General features: G+C 42.9%; 1 protein-coding gene across 3 annotated transcripts in view; it reads right to left on the bottom strand.

Moving 5' to 3' along the window:
• Window positions 1-20,844, bottom strand: part of RBCK1 (RANBP2-type and C3HC4-type zinc finger containing 1) — a 152,137-nt gene that overhangs the window by 29,983 nt on the left and 101,310 nt on the right. For all 3 annotated transcript variants that reach the window (XM_085619547.1, XM_085619549.1, XM_085619548.1), the window contains one exon: window positions 3,480-3,640. In XM_085619547.1, the coding sequence (XP_085475673.1) occupies window positions 3,480-3,640 (161 nt within the window). The remainder of the gene's footprint in view (window positions 1-3,479; window positions 3,641-20,844) is intronic.

Below are 20,844 nucleotides of genomic sequence, written 5' to 3'. Positions count from 1 at the left end.
GAGGGATTCTTCCAGTACCACACATATCCTAGTTAAAAATAGAAAGTGCTTTTAATTACTGGCATCATGAGGGGGCGGGTGGTTTCTTGATAGAAAACGTCCCGTTTTGCTAGCCTACAACCCCCATAACCCCTAGGGAAGGCAGCGACGACGACGCCTATAGATGACGTCTTACATACGCTCCTAATTGGTGACGTTGTTGAGTCGTCACGACGTAACAATTTAAACATCCGCCCGGCCACCAGATCGGTACGACAGCGGGCGATGGCAAACCTAGGTAGATCCATGGCGTTTGATCTTTGACGAAGTAAGCTTTAAGTGGATACACCGGGGGATTGTATTTAAATCGAATGAATGTGTACTTGACACGGGCAAAGTGATGGCAAAGGACGTAATTGTTTGAGAGAATGAGATACGCGAATGAGTGAATGGCGTACAGCGCGCTTCTTTGTCTAAAAGCCTAACAGACGGGCAAATGCGATTTACAAAGTTAACATCAGGGGTGTAGAGAACAGGAGGGACGACATTGCAGATAACTGCCCTTAATGGTTCTTTAATTACAAGCTATGAGTTCAGCAACAGCCTGAATACATACTATGATTTAGAAATATCCGATCACATTGGTACCGGTAACCGAATCATAGCATAGGTATTTTCCCTGTAGAACAATCTGCCGGATACGGGCAAAACAATTGAGTTTTTGTACTTAAATAAATAAGGAGAAGGAGAATGCATTACAGCCTGAGAACAGCTCACATTGGTAATACCTTTCTACAACAAGCGGAGATTTTCAGGATCGGATAGCAGAAACGTAATATACCATCATTGAAGGCAGACTATAAGGAATGCCCAGCCTAGATTTAAGATAATGTCTTTTAGATTATACCAATAAAACCCTGCATCTGAATATAGATCAGACCAAGTGGAAATTGACTATAGTTATACGTTGTGATTCGTTCCAGTGTGTGACTACAAGACGACGCCTTGTGTCATGAGACCCGCATGGTGCATATCAGCACCGAGCAGTAGGTGAGGCTAGCACATCCGGTGATCATTTATTGGTTTCGCAAAATATAGAAAAAAAAATTCTTTATTCACCCTTTGTCAAATGATTGTCACCTAGGTATTCAGAAACAAAAAATAAGCATTTGCACGTGGAAAAGAGATGACGTTTTGGAAGTGGAAGAGTGAAATGAAGTCACACTTTAGTAACACGGGTGTACTTAGATTTATAGACACACCAGGTATGGGTGGATATTTTTCACCAGTTTTAGTCCTGGGTAGAATGGAATATATCATAGTACCACAGATATTTATAGGTGTCACTAATGGTGGTTTTTCAATATAGACCAAGTAATAGGTACATAGATTTGTTTTTTCTTTCTTTTTCCAGATAATCTACTGGATTCCGTTAAATAGGTGAGTGCAATAGGCCTCAGAAAAGCCATTGTTTATATTAAATGTAATATTAAACAACAACCAGGGAAACCATAAAATAAACAACACAGCCCTGAAGAAGGCCCCAGACCCGGTAGGGCTCTTGGCGTGGGCCGAAACATGTTGGCACATGAATAAGGGTATATCTGAACCAAATAGTTCATAATAACCCTACCAAAACATATGTTTTTTTATCTATTACCCCAGGTACCCCACAAATAAAGCAAAGCATTGGGGTACACCTGTAGGTATTTTTAAACCTCTTATCCAACTGGTTCCCTGCATAACCAGAAAAATTTATATAAGAACTCCCATAACATCTTTTGGTTGAGTCCGCCCAGGTAGTACCATCTTACCTTGGTGTGGAAAGACGCCCATGATGAAGCATGTCACTATTAAGTGAGTGAGGCGCCTTCTCCAATATCTGTGGATATCCTAAAGGAGTTAGAATGGTTATGGTCCAGGACAACATCTGAGACATAATACCACCGGAACTGATTCAAAACCTGAGCCCGGGGATCTATTGAACAACTCTTGGAAATAGATATCAGTAGTTGCCTTTTGTGAAAGCATATATATTTGGGAGACTGCAACTGTACTGTTCTTTTCTCTCACTCTCTTCAGTGATATAAAATGTTTGTAGTTGGTCTCTGTCCTGGAAAATATGAAGCTCTTCTGGGTTTTGTACATCATAGTTAAAAGGGTTCTATTTGTTTACCTGATACTGAAGCATTTTCCTTTCTTAGAATGTGAATCATTGACTGAACATTTAAATTATTGACCTATTACCTATAGGTACATTGCATTACAAATTTATGAGAACCTCTATCTCCTGGACTAAACCTCGACTGCTGGACCTCCCCATGCTCAGAGAGGCAAGTGCTTAAGGGGAGCACTTGGCCATTTCAATTAAAGTTAGTGTGGCCATCTTGCTTCATAACATCACATTCAGTGTATCCAGTCCTGGGCTTTCATGTGGCAACCTCATGCCTTTTCATGCTGTCTAGACCTCCTCAAGAACTCCGCAGGAGATAACGCAGGTCCATAGAGCTCCAATTGCACTTGAAGGATAACTTACCCTGGACCAGGTCTCATTGAAACACTAAGGAGCACATACTCACAATGCATAGATCCTCGACAGGGAAGGGTATACTGCCCCCAGAGGATGCTATTCTCCAAGAAGATTGGATAATATCCATTATCACCAGTGTCAGTAGAACCAAGGCTAGTGACAAAACGTATACACTTATCATTCCATTATTGAATGAGTTTATAGGAAAGTTTCAGCTTTGCGGCGTGTAAAGGGCCCTAGAACCTGAAACCTTTCTGATGGCGTTGTCAACCCCTTGTATCTGTGAAAGAACACACCTACAGATGCTGGGTGTTGTAGTCTTAGTCGATTGAGTTACTTAGACTAAGACACCAGATAGAGCCAGGTTGGATGTCTTAGTGGACTAATGCGTCCAACGCAGGGGCCTGTGTTCGACCTCATGGTCACAGGTTCAAATCCTGGCAGGTCCACTCAGCCTCTCATCCATCTGAGGTCGATACAATGAGTACCATTGAGTTGGGTAACAATAAACATCGGTTATTCAGCGCCAAGATGCATACTGGTGAACTTGTGCTTTACAAATGCACATGTTATACACCAGTTAGTATGATTTGTGGGTTTAAGCCAGGAACACGGTGAAGACAGATTGAGGTGATCAACTTAATGCCCCCTGTCCCCAAGACACAAATAAGATACCTCAAAGCTTTACAGATATGTATGATGAACAAGCAAGCAATGTCTCTTTCAGTGTTATAAATTCCTTATGATGTAAAATAACTACCAATACTCTGCCACTGTTTCCCTCAAATATATCTTCGGCATCTGTATGCAGTATGGACATAAGAATGCTAGTCTGGGAAAGAGTCACTAAAGTAATCCGGTGCAGTCATATTCAGTGAACCCCTCAAGGCTGTAATTTTATTGGCATAGTGAGTATATCTTTTTGGACACTTAGATCAAGTATTCAGTGGATCATGTTTCAAGAACTTACTTGCAGAAGCAATGTAGGCACTCCCGAAGAGTCACGCCTTCTCCTGGCTCCAGGGTTGTGTAGCAGACTGGGCAGTCAACAGCCTCATCAGTTGGCACGAGGCTCTCTCCATCCAGCTGCAGCAGGCGCTCGTAGTTCTGCTGCCTCCGTATCTCCTTTTCCTAGAATCGACGATGTGCACTGTTAGTCTCACTAAGGAGATGACCCTTTCATTCGACAGTACTAAATGACATTACATTTACTACCAGCTTCATGTTGTTGCTACGATAACTTGGAGATGGATCCTGCAGCAGTAATGGAACAGACCTCAGTTTTTAGGTCGAGCCTGGGCAGCGCATGCAATGCTCTGCGAGGCATGCTGTATTCAGATATGGTCTTGAAGCTTTACCAGTCAGTCAGTCAGGAAACTTTATTTCGCCAACACAATGTAGGCATAAAATGTATACTACATATAAAAACAATTCACAACATTACAACACACATAAAAAGGTAATTACTTTTTAAAAATACAGATATAAATTCATGTTCATTTCCACAATAGTAAAATCATTTAATTTTGTAGGAATATAATTTCAAATGGTTATTGATCTCTTTTTCAGTGTCAATAAAAAAAAGGATGCTAAAGAGAAACAGATAAAAGGATCAGGTAGTAGCTGAAGATAATAAAGTGCTACATGACACTGTTTAAAATTCATTTTTCGCATAATAGGGATAATAAAACGTTTCCTTTCGTTATAATAAAATTTACAGAAAAACAAAAAATGTATATCATCCTGCATAGATTGATTATCACAGGTACAAAATGGGAGTTCAGAGACGACAAACATTGCGAGGAGTACCCAGCATTAACGGAATATAATTTAATCGAAACCTCACCAAGACATACCTGTGTTGCAGATTAGTAACAAAGGTTAGGTATGTTCTGTATGGGTTCGTTAAATTGAAGCTTCACCAATTTTCCGCCCATCTATTTAATTGGCTCCTGTTACTGTCCTTTCTAAATCGTTGCTTTTGATTCATAAATAGGCTTAGTAGTCCCACCTTAGTACCGCCTAGTCTGCATTTGTAACTTCCCATGATGACAGGACTTTTTACTTGTGTTGTTAGACGGTCTGCTTTATCTACAGTATGTGAGCAAAATGTTCTATAATATCCTTAATCTAGCTGCTGTTGCAGGCACGACAGGTTCTCCCTAACCCACACTGTTTTCATGACAGCGCGGCACTCGATCATGGACTCTCTGCTTTATCTTTGAAATATGCTCCCAGCACTGCACTTCTGCACGCGCTATGCTGCTTAAGAAATACTTTTTTTTTTTTAAAGCCCCCCATAACGCACTTTCACCTTAATGGCGGCCACACACCTTTCTTTAGACGAGCAGTGTCTAATGGTGGCCAAGCCCCTTTCTTTAGAGTCGAAGCGCGGCATGGGGTGCTTTTACAACAACAACAACAAAAAAAACACATTTGTTTGTCAACTTAAACAAATGCTTTTTTTTGTAAAAGCGCCCCATACCGTGCTTTCGCTTTAATGGCGGCTGCGCATCTTTCTTTAGATGTGGGTTGTCTAAAGAAAGGGGTGTGGCCGCCATTAAAGTGATAGCGCGACATGGGGCGCTTTTACAAACAAGCATTCGGAATGCAATAGGTCTCGCATTTGCGAGAGTTTAAGCTATTGGCATTGTAAATGACAATGCCTTTTATTTATGCTTTAAAAACCAAAACATAAATAAAAGGCATTGTCATTCACAATGCCAAATGCTCAAACTCGTGTAAATGCGAGACCTATTGCATTGCAAATGCTTGTTTGGATTAAGGGTAGGTTCCATAGTGGATGCATCAGGAGTAGACACTGTAACAAAGTCAGGTTTGTAGTAACGAAAGGGAAGACTCGGTCACAGTCAGGTGTGACACCTGTAGTCGCCTTGGAGTGGGTTCGTGGTTGTTCGTGAATCCAACCCATAGAAGCTCAAGGGTAGCTCCATTGACTGGTCAGGAGTAGAACCATGCTCGTTCAGGGGAGGAATCTGTGGTCGCCCCGGGGTGAGTTTAATGATACGTTACTGGTAGAATCTGCGTCAGCTAAGAGGGTGATTTTTTCAATTATATCATTTTTGGTGTGCGAACACAAATTGTCATTCTCTTTTTTAAATTGGGTTTTTGGTTGTTTTAGTACTCATTTTTGACCAATTGTTCAGTCTGGCTGTAATCTCGATGTAGACTATTTTCTCCCTCACATGATCTTCCTTAAAATTCATAAACAACATAAGTCCACCTATATACTGGATCAAGGAACCCTTTAAAAAAAACTGAAACATCTTTCCAAAAAACGATCATCATTCCTATATACAAAAAACAGACTGCTTTAAAACAAATACTTCTTTTTGAAAACTCATACTTGAGAAAAAAACACAGTAAAGGACTAGCATACGGTTTAGATAGATGAAAGTGGAGTTGCACAATGCACTGAGGCAACAGTGTTTCAGTTCACGGTCTTCCCTCTGTGGTGCAAGCATCTTAAGATTAGGCATTGGACCGTCCACCTATTTTTACGCTACAAAATAGAATTAAGAAGTATTTTATTATGTTGATACACCCCGGGGTCATTCAGAGAGACTCTCCTTACTTACATCCCATTGTTGATATAAAGAAAACAATAATGTTGAGTCGGTATCGATGCTCTATGGGCACGGGCGTTGAGAAGGTCTAGACTTCCTCAAGAACTTCACAGGAAATAACAGTTCCATAGACCTCCGATTTCACTTGAAAGATACCTTACCCTGGAGCAGATCACATTGAAACACTAAGGAGCACATTCTCACAAAGCATAGATCTTCCACAAGGCAGGGTATACTCCTCGCAGAGTACACACAAAGGTTGCTGAACTTCTGCGGTCTTGTGGTTATGGCTGGGGCAGCTGAAAGCCCCTTCCGTGGCCAAAAAAGGGATGAAAAGCAGATGGGGGGACAGGAGGGCACCGAGAGGCCCAAGGACTTAGCCGTAGCCCACGAGTCCTTAAAGTGCTCCAGGGCCATGTCTGCCTGGTCTCCGAAGAGATGAGGGCCATCAAAGGGCACGCATATGAGGGAAGCCTGGACATCCCCAGAAAAGCCAGAAGTTCTCAGCCAGGCGTGGCATCAAACACCCACAGTTGCTGACATCACTCTTCCCAGCGAGTCGGTGGTGCCAAGCCCACTACGAATGGTGAAATTTCCCACATTTATCCCATCAAATAATGCTTGGGAGAGAATGGCCGGGCCTTCTACAAGACCGGACCAGTGGTAGCACTTGCACAACCGTTTCCCACAAGGAGTGGGCGTAACGGCCCAATAGGCATGGTGTTCACTGACCGCAATGCAAAGCTGGTGAAAGAAAAACAAATCTTGCCCCTACTATCCACCCTCTTGGATTCCCTGTCCGAGAGTGCAGAAGGGAACGCACCGTGTGAGGTAGCGGCTTGGACCATCAAGCTCTCGGGGGTAGGGTGGTTGGTGAGGAATTTGGGGTCGTCGGGTGCAGGGCTATAGCAGCGGGTGACTGTTCTATTCACAGGGGCCCCTGTGCTGGGCTTGGACCAGGTTCCCAGAAAGACATTAGTCAAGGCTTTGTTGAAAGGCAGGGGGAGGGGTTCCGAGGAGGAAACACTCGGCTGCAGGACCTCTGTCAAGATGTCCGTCTTGATTTCCACCAAAGGGAGCTGAAAGCCCAGGACCTCAGCTGTCCTTCTCACTGCCATAGCATATGAAGCTCCCTCTTACGTAGCCACGGTAGGGAAAGAAAGCAGGCCAAAATCTGGAGAGGTATCCAGTCCACGGGTGTCACCGAATTCCTCAGACCAGTCTATTTCGTGCTCAGGCTGGTCTTGTAAAGCGTCCATCGACCCCTCCTAATCTTCCTTTATTCTTAGTCCCTCAATATAAGGCTGAAGAACCAACCTAGGAACCAAGGGTGGCGTTGGAATTGGCATTGGTAAGCGCAGATCCAGCTCCAGGTCACGGGGGATAAGAATGGGGCTGGCGCCAGCAGCGGCATTGGAAGGCCTGGCACGGAAGATGGCGCCAGGAAAGGTTGCAGGGGCACGACCGGTGCCTGTCTGAATCCACCACCAGATCCATTGGGGGGGGAGGGGTTGCTGCCGGCACGGAACCCAAGGGAGCCCACTCTGAGCCTCCGGAGCCTGAAGGCGTGTCGGGAGGGACAGGTCACCCAAATATGAGGCACATGGCGTCATAGAATTCTTTAAGTGGGGCGGGGGTCGCTCTGTCTCCTGGAAAGGCAGGGAAGCGTGGAGCTGACCCAGGCGCAGGCTCCACAGAAAGAGGCCTAGAGCATTGAGCCTCCTTCGTCACGTTGGCTGATGAATGGGGAGAAGCTGAAGCATGCTTCGACTTCTTGTGTTTCTTATGCCTCTTACCAGACCGACTCGAGGACTTCGAGCGGGAGGACGAGGACTTAGGACTCCCAGAGCAGTGCCCGGACCGTCCTATCGACTGGGACCGGGAATGAGACTTTCGGGGCGAACAGCGTGGAGCCGAACACCGGGCCAGAATCAGCTTTAGGGACCGCTCCCTCAAAGCCTTCACAGCTATAGTCCGACAGTCAGAGCATGACGTAGAGTCATGTTCGCGCTCCATGCACCAGAGACAAATTAAATGTGGATGCGTCACCGACATGGCGCTATGGCAGGCGCCGCACGGTTTGAATCCAGAAGTCTTCTTCTACATTGAGGAATAACCTACACACCAAAAATCATTGAAGCAGAAAGAAAAGAACTGACATAGCGTGGCGAGGTGGCGCCGACATAGGTGACGGAGATGTCACTTATGGTACGGACAACGCAGATGATGCCATGCGATGCCAAACGACTCCACATATCAGCGCACAAGGGTATTGCTCAAGCAAAAGTTTTCCGGATTGAGCCTGATGCCTGGGAAAGCCTGTTTACGGATTATGAGTTTTCTCAAAAATGGGTGGTCTGAAAGGGGGTTGGTTCTTGAGACCGATAACTTAACTCATGTACGAGGCCTTTGTTCTTAGCATGAAAATATGTCTTTGTAAAGGTATGGGCTCCAAAAATGAAAATAAACAATGGCAGTCTTCTGCCCTTGCCCTACTGCAAACTGTTGTTCGCTACTTTTGCTTATTCTCAGTGAATTAGGCTCTGAAAAGAGTGTCAGGACTTGCGACTAAGTCTGATCAGTGGGGTATCTGTTGTGATTAGCATGCATGAGTTTGTCGCCCATCTCTCCAATAACCTGTCTCCCCTTGTCCTGTCATTAGTATGGCACCTGATTAATGCTTGTGGTTTTTCCAAAATGGAGGTACTCTGAATGAGAGATGGCCAATCTTCCTCGGTGTGCTTACTCGGGTTAGTTAATTGATTCTATTATGCCCATCGCTCACCTCTTCCTAGTATGTTTTTCCCTGTATGTTGACTACAGGGTTCTGAATGAGCATATGCTTTGTTTGACTTCCCAATGGGCTGTTACTTCCAAGTCCATCAATTTCAGTGAGCGAGTGGTTGTCAGGGCCTTTCTGTGATAATGTGCGAGTCCCTGTCCCCTGTGGCCTCCTGTTGCGTGCAGATGACGAGTGGGACTTTGTAACAAGAACAGTGTCATGTCCTTTATTTAAAAAATGTTGTCTGCAATTTTGGTGACCAGTCAATATCCGATTGGTGTTTTGTGGATCATAATACAGAGTATGTTGTCTCTTTGGTCTTGTTATTCACACCATTGTTGGCTGCTTTACATGTTCTCTGATGTGGGATTCCATGGAGGAGAGGATAGGAGGAAGGGCGAAGGAGGGCAAAGGGAAGTGAAGGGGAAGGTCACAGGGGAGAAGGTATGGCAGGGGTAGAAAGAGAGGGTAAAATAATAAGTAATACATAAGAGGTAGAATGGAGAGGGGAAAGGTGGAACAGTGGACAATGGAAGAAAGGGATACGAAGACCAGTCAGGTAGATTAAAAAAAGAAAAAAGGCAGGGCCTGGTGCCCTGTGTAGAGAGTGCAAATCAATGTCCCTCTATTTAGTATGCATATCATTTATTCCAAACAGGTGTACCTGCTTGTGTCAGTATCCCTCTGTCCCAGTGTCTCTGTGCCTGTGTTGTACATTGTGTCATTTGAAGGCAATTTTGTTAGCCACACACCATGTACAAACAGAAACTATAAGGTGTGTGGGCAGACGTTCACGCCTATAAAAAGGCTGGGTGTTTAATGAGCACAATATTACAGAATGTGAATACTATCCTCGTAGAGGATGTAAAAGACGGACCAGGGCATTTGCCATTGTTTGGACAACAAGATGTTTTATTTCCCTGTCAGTGAGCTTTTGGTGGGATTAAAGTTCTCTGTGTAGCTTTAGACATCTGTGCTACCATGTCACTGTATGTTTTACGGGCAGACTTGTACTTTTTCCATGGAGCGTCCAATGGAGGTGCTCCATTTTACAACAGGGTGACCACGGAATAACCCAGAATATTTCCCAGTTTTTAGTGAGAATGACAACCACGCTCCCATGAAGACCTAAAAGGTGTGCGACTTACACTTTGACACACTTGTGCCTTTTCTTTGGAGTCAGTGTAGTAGGATCGGGCCAACACCTGCTTCGTTCACTTAGGCTTCCGCCCCGGGGTTGGACTTCAACTTACTGGACACGTTTGAGCATGAAGTTGAATGGTCGCATGTGCGGCCTCAGGACTGGGCTGCAACTTCGAGCATAAGCAAGACCTACGCAAAAGCCTCGACTTCTTTTGTTCGGCTACATGCGGCTTTGCATCCGGGTCTCAGACTGCCTTCAGGTGCACGAGGGCACACTAATTATACAATTTAGTCGTTTTACGAGCACAGACACCTCATCTCGGTCCATGACCTATATCAGCTTCCTGCAGCCATGGCCTGGCTTGAAACCTGTATTTTTTGGTAGGGACATTGTTCCGCAGCACACTGACAGTTTGCTTTTGAAGTCTACCAAAAATAACGGGAGCGGAGCCACAGATCTGCATTAAACGGTGCGGAAAAGAAAATATGTATTTCTGTCCGCAGGAATGGCGCTTACATGTGAGTCTGCTCTGTCACTTCCGGGTGGTGTGGAACCACTGTAGAGCCACGACGCCACCTTGCGGCCTGTGGGAGCACTGCTGTGTTGAAGTTTGTTAATTGATTCTGGTGCTTGGGGGATATTTTAAGGTGTGAAATCCATCAGAAATAAGTGTATACATTGTAGATTAAGGATCTCATTAAATCCTTTGTTGTGTAAAATAACCTAGGGATTATACTATAGGTTAATAAATATTACACATGTTCGCTGGATCTGATAAGTCCCTCTTCTGATCAGTTGTCCAAAAACGTTAATGACTGGGGTTTTGATATTGCACAAAATAAAGACTAATTTACAATGTCAATCTGAAGAACATAATTGGTAAGAATTCTGAATTGCATGAATTTTAGAAAAAGGTAATTTATAAAAGAAAATGAAGAAAGAGAAGATTAGAAAATGTGACTGTGATGCAATCATTTATGCAAGCAACAATGTGTATAATTTAACATGCAGATATGCACATTAACAAAAATCATGAAAACAAAAGCCAACAATTGATTCACATACAAACTCGAGTGAAACAACAATTTCCATGGAAAGCAAGGGTGAACATTTGAACAGATAGAATTCCAAGAAGGAAGTGTGCTATTTACATGTGATGTGATTAATATTTCACAATGTAAAGTATTAGCAGCAAGTGACTCAATGTTAACTCAACATGGAGATCCTGAATCACCTGAAACACCAACAAAGGGCCCGATTCACAAAAGTAATCTAAGACAAAATCCTATCTTTACGACTTTCGATATTCACAATAGGCATTTAGGAGTAGTAAAGTTAGGATTCCTAACTTTACTACTCCTAAATGCCCTTTAATCCTAGCTCTACGACTTTCGTTATTCACAAAAGGCATTTAGGTGAAGTAAAGTTAGGATTCTTAACTTTACTACTCCTAAACTGAGACAAAATCCTAACTTTATGACGTCCGGTATTCACAAATGGTATTTGGGAGAAGTAAAGTTAGAAATCCTAACTTACTACTTCTAAATGCCTTTTGTGAATACCGAAAGTCGTAAAGTTAGGATTTTGTCTCAGATTACTTTTGTGAATCGGGCCCAAAATGTTTATTAAAAATTCTTGAGTTTTGATTCATCAGCACTCCTACTGGGTTGATGAAGCATTTTATTTACCAACCATTGTAACAACAATAGGCAGCGGCAGTGCACAACAACAGAGGATTTTTTCTGAATTTAAGAAATTTAAAAAATACTAGCTACATCTCATTTAACAATCAAATTCACATTCTATTTGGGAGAACCACATTTTAACATCATAGACGTGAACATGTACCCACAAAGTGATAAATTATACACACATCTGTACAATAACCCAATTGGTCCAAACACAATTTTGTTAGCAATTAGTTACCACACTAAACTGCTAAGGCTGAAAAGGAGAATAACTGATAAAAGAAATAAAAATGATTTTTTATATTCTCAAGAAGGGGGGAGTCAGCTAACTTTTTGTAAAAAGCAGTTCATCACATTTCTGTTTCACATCAAGAAGCAATACAGGTAAGATGAATGTACACAAGGATGAAATACGTTCTACAAAGTTGGCATAAAGTAACAAGCCGTCACTAGCAAATGATCCAGTTAGTAGATACGTCTGTTCACAATGGTGTTTTCCTGTATACAACAGTAAAAGGAACCTAAATAAAGCTTATGAAGTTCAAGATGTTAGAAGCCACAAGAATGTATTATTCAAAAATGTTTCCTTGTTAAATTGCGAGCAATATGATTCATGATGCGAAAACAGGAGGGGGGTATAAGTTTAGGATTATACCACATGTACAACAAGAGATATCTATCTCCTAAAATGCCTTTGCCAAAATATAAATTGGACAGATATCACGATATATAAATGAAATGAAGTGACAGAAGTGTTTCCTTTTAAATCTAATACTACCATGTTTTTTTCAAAGTTAAGAAACCTTGAGTATTTGGTGTCTATGTCATAGCATGGTTTATCAATCCTTCGCTTCCTTGGAGTCTATAGCACAAAAGTTGTAGAAGAGTTCATGGCACTTGTTCTTCTACTTTTGAATGCTTGGGCTCAGTTGTACAGCAAGTTTTCCTGCATCCCTATTTCCCCAAATCTTGCTAGTGGTGGACCCTAGAGATGTTTCCTGTCACCCTCTTGAGTCGGATGCTCACAGCAGAGTGAATTAACATGTTATCTTATTTTCTTATTGGAGCGTGACGTCATCATGTATTCCACGCTATACTTGTGGCTCAGGCAATGTGTAAGGCAGCACCGAACACTTTATTTGCCCTTTTTGCTAAATTATGAAAAATGGTACAATAGAAGTTCATTTGTTGAATAACTCAAGAATTTTAACTCCTAAGCGGCGCCAACTGTGGGGCGGGAGTCAGAACTTGCTCAGAATTAGAAATAACAGTAAGATTTGGTGAGTCTGGTTCCGGAGGAGCTAAGATTTTCTGCAAGTGAAAACCTGACAGCAGAGTACCTGCCCAGATGTTCTTGATATCGCTGCTGGTATTATCGAAATTATAGAACAAGGACTGTGGTGAGCCTACATGTTATCCTCCTTACTCTGCTTGGACGAACTGGGACTTGTTTGTTTTTTACTTTGGAAGCAGTTAATCCTTTATATAGAATTTGATACATTTCTGTGTATTAAGTAGTCTAAGGTGCAAATTGTCATTGGAGGAACTGACCATGGCAGAAGTGCCTAGACCCCACTCTGAGGTGAAATGCACAGAGTCAAAGGCCACCTGTTTGGGGATTTAGTGCAGACATCATCCACCCTAGACATCTCTTTACCTCTAACACATTTTACTCAAGCCTGACAGTGTCTGCTCAGTGAAGTTATAACCATACCTGGTAGTGCATAATATGTTAAAAACCATAAGTGCCCTGGCCCTCGTCAGAAGGCCATCACAGTTTGCACCACACCGTGCAACTGTACTTACACAACTACTAACCATCACACTGCTACAAGTGTGGCAATTCAGACTGTTTGGGGCCTCCAAAGCTTTAAGAATAGCTTGAGTGGCAGGTATTAGTTGTTTTAAATGAAAACTGAATTAACAAACAACAGTGTTTCTGCTGATCTTTAAATTACACAAACAGCGCCACCATATGGCAACTGTCATAAGTGCAGGTTCTAGTAATTAACTGCCCAACCAAGCACTGATACCAGGTAAGAAAAGAAGTTCTATTACCAACCGACTGTCAACTGTGTGCTAAAGTACTTTCCCATTCCTAGATACTTTAAAACGCATGAATAACCTATGGAGGTGGGAGGGTGCAGGGGGGGAGGGGGGTGCGGGGGTCAGGAGGAAGGTGGGAATGACCTACTCGACAGTACCAACAGATGCAAGATAGTTTTAGCTAAATTCTGTCAGATGATGAATTTCTCACTGTAGGTAAAAAGGAACACAAACTGAAGCCCTCCTGACAAACTGGAGGTGAAACATTCCTCAGACACAGAAAGTGATTTTTCGTAGCGTTTTCTGATTCAACCTCTAGGCAGAACATTAGGACGTATTTGAAGGTGACTGTTAAAATAGGGGCCTGGCACACAGAAACCTGCTAACACTTAGAGCCCTTCCTTACAGCATTAACATTTTTTCAGAGCAGTTCAGTTTGCCAGCTGGTGGCTATTCCAAGTTGAAGGGAGGAGGCTAGAAGAGGAAAGTCAGTTGGTTTTGCGGTCTCTAAACAAAGCATCTGTCCTTTGGACCTTGGATAGACATGGAAGAAACTAGCATATTGTTAGTTCACTAACAAACCCATTATCCATTTAAATATAATTTTAAGTGTGATTCCAGAGTGCCTCAAACAAGGCCAGATAACTGCACTTCTCATAGAAGCTGGGCTTGATTCCACAATTAAGGCTGAACTCCTGCCAATTACCAGCTTGCCGTTGTCGCTAAGTGAAAAAGGTTTGATAACTTGGATGCTGGCTTTATTAGAGATCCAGAAAGCCTGCAGTTGACCGTTTACCATCCATCCTGGTTGGTTACTGAAACAGTGATACTGGAAAACTTCAGTAAACTTTCCTGAGTACTAAACTGTGGTGTTCTGTCAACAGCAGTTCTCTTCGGTAGGAGGTATGGAGCCTCCCACAAGAATCAAGGTTAATGAATAGATATCTGCAAAGACGACAACCAAACCCAACCAGCTCATTTGAATCAGCCGGGGGAGGAACTCTGTCCGGTGTAGACCCTCAATTTCCGCTCCTTCACTGGTGCCATTTAACATAGATCTAGCCCCAGTTTTAAGCACCGCAATTTAAACACAATTTTGACTGTATATTGAGACGCTCGCTGGCCAACATGTCCAGCCTAGCTCGGATTGGAAAATATTTAGATGACGTTCCTTGTAAATTGATTCATAAACACAACTGATTTTCAGCTCCATTTCTGAGGCCATAGGATGTTGTGAGGAAAGCAAGCCCGGCTTCTCAGATGGCTAAAAGGGATCTCACTATACGTCTGACAATAATTAAAGTAATAAGGGAACTCACGTACTTGCTCAATTTCTTGGAGAACAAAAGTGACAGTGTGTTCTTTGGTCACAGGGGAGGGAGTGTTCATCAAATGAATACATTGTTGTTCCACGGTGTGACCTTGTCCTTATATGTCAGCTATTTCTAGTCCAACCCATTTGTCAGCCAACTTAAACATCTGTTTTATTATCTACTGCACTGGAGCTACACAATACATTAATTGGTAAAGATGAATCGGACCGCAGGGAATTATTCTACGCATCCTGCTCGGGGATGCCTGAGAAACTGGATTATTTCTGTTACGATTATAGACCTCACAATCAAAAAACAGTCATGACCTGCCTTGAAAAAGCCGTGGCCTGCTGGCCCTTTGGGCGAAACACGTTTCGGCTGTCTCTTAATTTCACATGGTTTCAAATAAAGAAAATAAGATTATAACAGAGTACTCTACTTTCTGTATCCACCACGCCAAATCCAGAATTTCGGATTTCATCACCCTGAGACTATATATAATATTGGGGGCACAAACCTATCACACATGTGAAAACCTGTTTGGTAAAGGGCAGGTATTTACAACACTGTATACAAAGAAAGCTACTTCAGAGAAAGGAAAATCATCCTAAGCTATGCATGGATATTGTCACTGTTCCAATAGTGACCACTTCCAATAAAACTCAAAGTTTAATCACTCAAGTAGGATTACATCACACTTGAGTGACTCTCCTCTAGCCTTTGTTGTCATTCTCTCCTGGCCTAGTGCTCAGTGACACAGAGACCGGTACCTGAAGCAACTATGCAACTTGAGAGTGCAGATAGGTTGGGATTTTACAGGCCCGACCGCTCACATTGTCATAGTGTGTGTTTTTATGTTAGCATGGGGCTCTGTCATTGATTTTTCTAACTGCAAGGGTTTGAAAATGAGCCTTGATATCTCTTTCAATGTGCCAAAACCCTCCACATGGCCTACTGGTCTAAGCTTTCTCCACAGGCTACTTTCAGGGCGCTTACGAGCTACCAGTGGCACCTAAACTAATCGCTATATACCCCTGGTATAATGCGATGGAGTTGTTACACTTGCACTTCAGCAAGAGGTGTAACATAATTCAATTATTCACCTTTAAACAGTAACCACGCTCCTTAAAACACCAATGACAATATGCCAAAAACTAGCAAAGAGGCAGAAAATGAGCAGTAAATTCACATACATTTAGTAGTCCCATTTTAACCATTGTAGACTTGACTGGTCTGGTACACTCAGAAAACAAACAAAGATGATGTCAATTACCCCAGGGGTCGCGCTTTACAGCAGCCGATGTGGGTAAGGACCGCAAACCCCAGAGTGCCTGGTCAGGAGGAGGCGGGGGGGAACACTCACCACTCACCAGGCAGGCAGGGCCGAACTGGGAACTGAAACCATCCCTGGCAAACTACTTGGCCAGCCCCCCCTGGGGTGAGGGGGGTGCATCCGAGCAGTTTGCGAGGGCCGGTTTTGGCAGATTTTGTTACAGGGGGCGGATATTGCCGAACCCCGGTAAAAAAACGGCCCCCAGGGGCCCAAAACCGGCCCCCACCCTAGCGGCCCACCGTGGAAATGCCCGGTGCCCGCTACGGCCAGTCTGGCCCTGCAGGCAGGCACTTCATAAGGCTCGAACGGTGCTTCAGTGCCCAAGTGTCTGCCGCTTACTCCTGAAATCACTATCCTTCCAACTATTCCCGGCCACAATAGGTTTGCATCGTTAGAAGTCCCAACCCCTTGTCCCCAACATCTTCCTGCTAGTATCGAGCAGACTAATACTCTGGAAAATGTCGTAGTAACGGATAGAGCTGCTCTTATACATCTGAACTCTGCTGAAGATGGAGAGCAATGTTCCTGAAGACGCGAGCTACAGAAAATCAAATGTTTAATTTTAAATGTAACTGAAAGAATTGATGAACTTGAGAAAATCCAGCCTAATGCAACTGTTAGGTGTATTTGTTGGGAAACCTCTATCAGGGAATTCCAGCTCATTTGTCAAGCCCTTTAAAGTGGACAAGTTCACAAAGACCCTCGCTATGAACCCTCATGCTAAGACTACAATCACCAGTGCTGCTAAATCAGTTGTAGCTTCTACTGCTAGAACCACACAGGGTTTGAGGCCTTTAAGGAGAGTTCCATATATACATTAGTATTTTGATAATAATAATTCACCCATGCGCAACAACAGATTGCCATTTCGGCCAACGTGGCCGAGATACTCTACCAGGTGTCAGATATACCAGGCTTCCGATAGGGCTGGCCCGCCCCATCACATTCATTTGTTTGAACCACACTTTATTCCCCCTGATGGTTCAGCTATCCAGACTATAGGCTGGCAACAGATCCTGAAGGGTAGTTCATTTGACCCCGGTCGGGAAACCTGATCCTGGTGCCCATGAAGATATGGAGTCCCTAGTTAACAAGGTCATACATTGGATAAGGTTTAAACGCAATTACCTATCAGTAATAACATCAGATATTTTGCATGTTAAGCGCGGTCATGTGGGTTCCACACAATTTGACAATATTTCTGTGACATAACAAGTCATAGGTTGATGGGGTCATCAATCTTGAATTGTGCACTTGCCACATGTAAGGAACCCCCACTCTGCTATTCGATTAAGATTGCACCCTCCATCTAATTGTGAAGGTTTTAACAACCCGGGGCCACATTATCATCATCTCCATCTAGTAACAAGAAAAAATGCTGGAGGGGATGACTCAGTCTCTAAACTTAAATGAATGACTGGGGCACTGAGCTGAGAGACCTTTGTCGATTGGCTGTGAGGTAACTGATATCATTTGGTGGGGGAAGGAATGGTAAAGTGCACAGGAAATTCCCAGACTGAGAGAATGACTGGGGACACTGCTCGAGGAGTCGGTGCTCCAACGAAAGCGGCTCTTACTATGGTATCTTGGAACTTAGCCAGCATAAAATCTACATTTTGTGATACTGAGTTGGGTACGTAGGTAGGTGACTTTTGCATCTGTCTATTTCAAGAGACCTGGGCTGTAGATAAGGTGTTCATCAATGGCTTCACTTATTATAATGTAGAAGTCAGTCCACCCTGGAAATTTGGGCATGCTGCAGGAGGATTATTGATTCTAGTAAAAAAACACCATCCCCTGCACGCGTTCGTTATTAAAGGTTGAATCCCCTGATCTGATGGGGATTAGTCTTAAGTTCCCTTCTGGGTTGAATGTAGTATTATTTAATATGTACGACTCCCCCGTTTTGGAACACCTTGACGAGTTCATTGAATTGCATCAAAAACTGCTCTGCCTGAGTTAAAGGATGCGCAGTGGAGCATCCCACTTTAACTGATAAACCATTGTGACATTTTTCTAACACAGCCCTTCAGTCAGCTTCAATTGTAGTGGGTAGGAGCTTAAGAGCTTGTAATGGCTGTACCCGCTCTCACCAACAGATGGCATCCACCTTTGGAATGGGAGTTTCTATGATTATCACTGCCTATGTGATTGTCAATGTAAGGCTATGGCCATATCTTGACAATATGAATTGTTAATCGCACTGACAGTGATCACAATCCACTGATCACATTTTTGCACGGGGACATCTTTAGTATATGGTTTCAACCTTATATCACACTGAGCTACCTCTCCCTTTGATAGCTAACACTATAGGCAGGTTACATGGCCTCAAGTATTGTCCAACTATAAGTTGCTTTCTGAGATCTAGCATTGGTACGCTGAATACTTGTCTGACTTTGTAGGTCGCCCCGATGATGAAATCCCTAACCTGGAAATCCTCGACAAGCTTGTCATGTGGCTGGTTTAGGCCCGGGACAAATGCTGCGATTTTACATGCACATGCTTCTTAAGTTGCCTTCTTTTCTGCACATTGACCTTTGAAAAACATTTGCTTGCGTGACTGTGCAGGATATGGTTCTCAGAAACCACAGTTGCCTACATTTCAACTTCATCGGCACATTATCACAACACCTTGAACATTTAGTACAAGGGATAAAGCTCATTGCGCAAATGTTGTTTGTTGATCGACCGGTAAGCAACATAGCTATCAATAGAGGATAAACAACAACTGCCTGGCCGAGATCTCAGCATTGATCTGTTTATTATATCTACTTGAGCACTTCTGTTGTCACTGAAAGGTCACTGCCTGTGGGAATTCCAGCTTAGCTGTTCCTGTTCCCTCTGGGAGGAGGGATGTCCAACTTGTGACCAAGACGAGCCCCTGAAGACACTTACCCTCCGGTAATGTAATAGGGAGTCAGATCTATTCCAGTAGGGGATTTGGGCAGATCACTCCGCCCTAGGCAACTAAGTTAGGGACTGCATAGGAGGAGTACACTATTCACAGTGCTTATGATCCAGCATATATACCCTGCGTTAGCACAATGGTAGAATTGTTTATCCTTATCACTATTCTTGTGATGCTAATAACTCATTTGTTTCTGTCTATTAATAGTTGCAGTACATATATTTTATACAAGACTTTCAACGCTTCAATATAGTAATGCTTACTGGTGGACTTCTTGTGCATCTCTTTGGGTATGCACAAGTGACTGAGTAAAAGCGTTCTAGATCTGTTACCACGATTCCTTGGGAAGTCAGGGTTGTCATGTTCTGAGGTTGCACAATCTATTTGTTACCTTCCTAGGTTCAGGGGTACTTATGGTTGCACTGTGAGTTAGCAGGACTATAGGCCAATATATCCAGAGAGGCTGCATGGAATCAGTTTGGCATCATCCCAATGTCTATGTTGTCCAACAAACGCACAGTTCTTACTGAGAAAGTAGAAGTCGTACGACAAGCTTTTTAATAAATTCTGGACTCTTTTAATGAAAAGGTCACACATAAGCAACCCCCCCGTATTAAAATGAAACCGTGGTTTAATCTTGGTTGTAAACTAGTCAAATGATCACTACTGATGGCAGGTCAAATGTGCTCACGTCAGGAAATTGTAAAGGCTATAATATAAGATGGCTCTTGCGAAAGCTAAGAATGATTGGGAAGACAAAAATTGTCAAGATCTACTTTGAGGCACTAAGACAAATAATAAAAATGTTTTGTTGCAAATAATCTCTCATGGAAGCCTGGAAAGCACAAATACTTTTTCTCATTATATTCGCCCTCATAAGTGGGTTTCACTTTTCCCATCTTTATATGCCCAGGTTGGTATAGCTGGGCAATCTTTAGACCCAAGTTCTGGAAGCTTTATCTCGTTCACTCACAATACATACACAACTGTTGCTAGCATTGTTAGCTTTAGTATATCTGATACTCTTGATACTATTAGTCACCTTAAATTGACGAAGGCCCCTGGTCCAGATAAGATACCAAAAAAGTGTATAAACCTGAGCCTCAACTTTGGTCCAGTTATGTTAACCTTTTTTCTAATGCCATTGCGGATTGCAGAGAAATCCCTGAGCCCTGAAGGGGAGCTAAAATTATTCCAATTTATAATACTATCGGCCCATCAGCTTATAGACAACCTGCAGAAGATCTTTGCAGGAGAGGTCCTTGATAAGCTGTTAAATTTGACAGATGAACATCACAATATGTCTCCATTTCAAACTGTTTTCTGTGTGAAAATAAATACAATTGATCAGGTGTTTAGATTTACTGTTTTCTATTGAAAATAAGTCTTGCTCAAGAAACAAAACACGTATGTAGCCTTTGTTGATCTATGCGCAGAGTTTGATCTTGTTCTGCGAGACAAATTATGGAGTGTCCTTGATGAAAAGGGTATCCCTGCTAACTTGGTCAATCTCATTGCGCGTCTTCTTTAA

This window comes from Triturus cristatus, chromosome 7, assembly GCF_964204655.1.
Source record: "Triturus cristatus chromosome 7, aTriCri1.1, whole genome shotgun sequence".
Classification (NCBI taxonomy): Eukaryota; Metazoa; Chordata; class Amphibia; order Caudata; family Salamandridae; genus Triturus; species Triturus cristatus.
The sequence above is the reverse complement of the archived record's forward strand: the minus strand, read 5'-3'. Positions and strand labels throughout refer to the sequence as shown.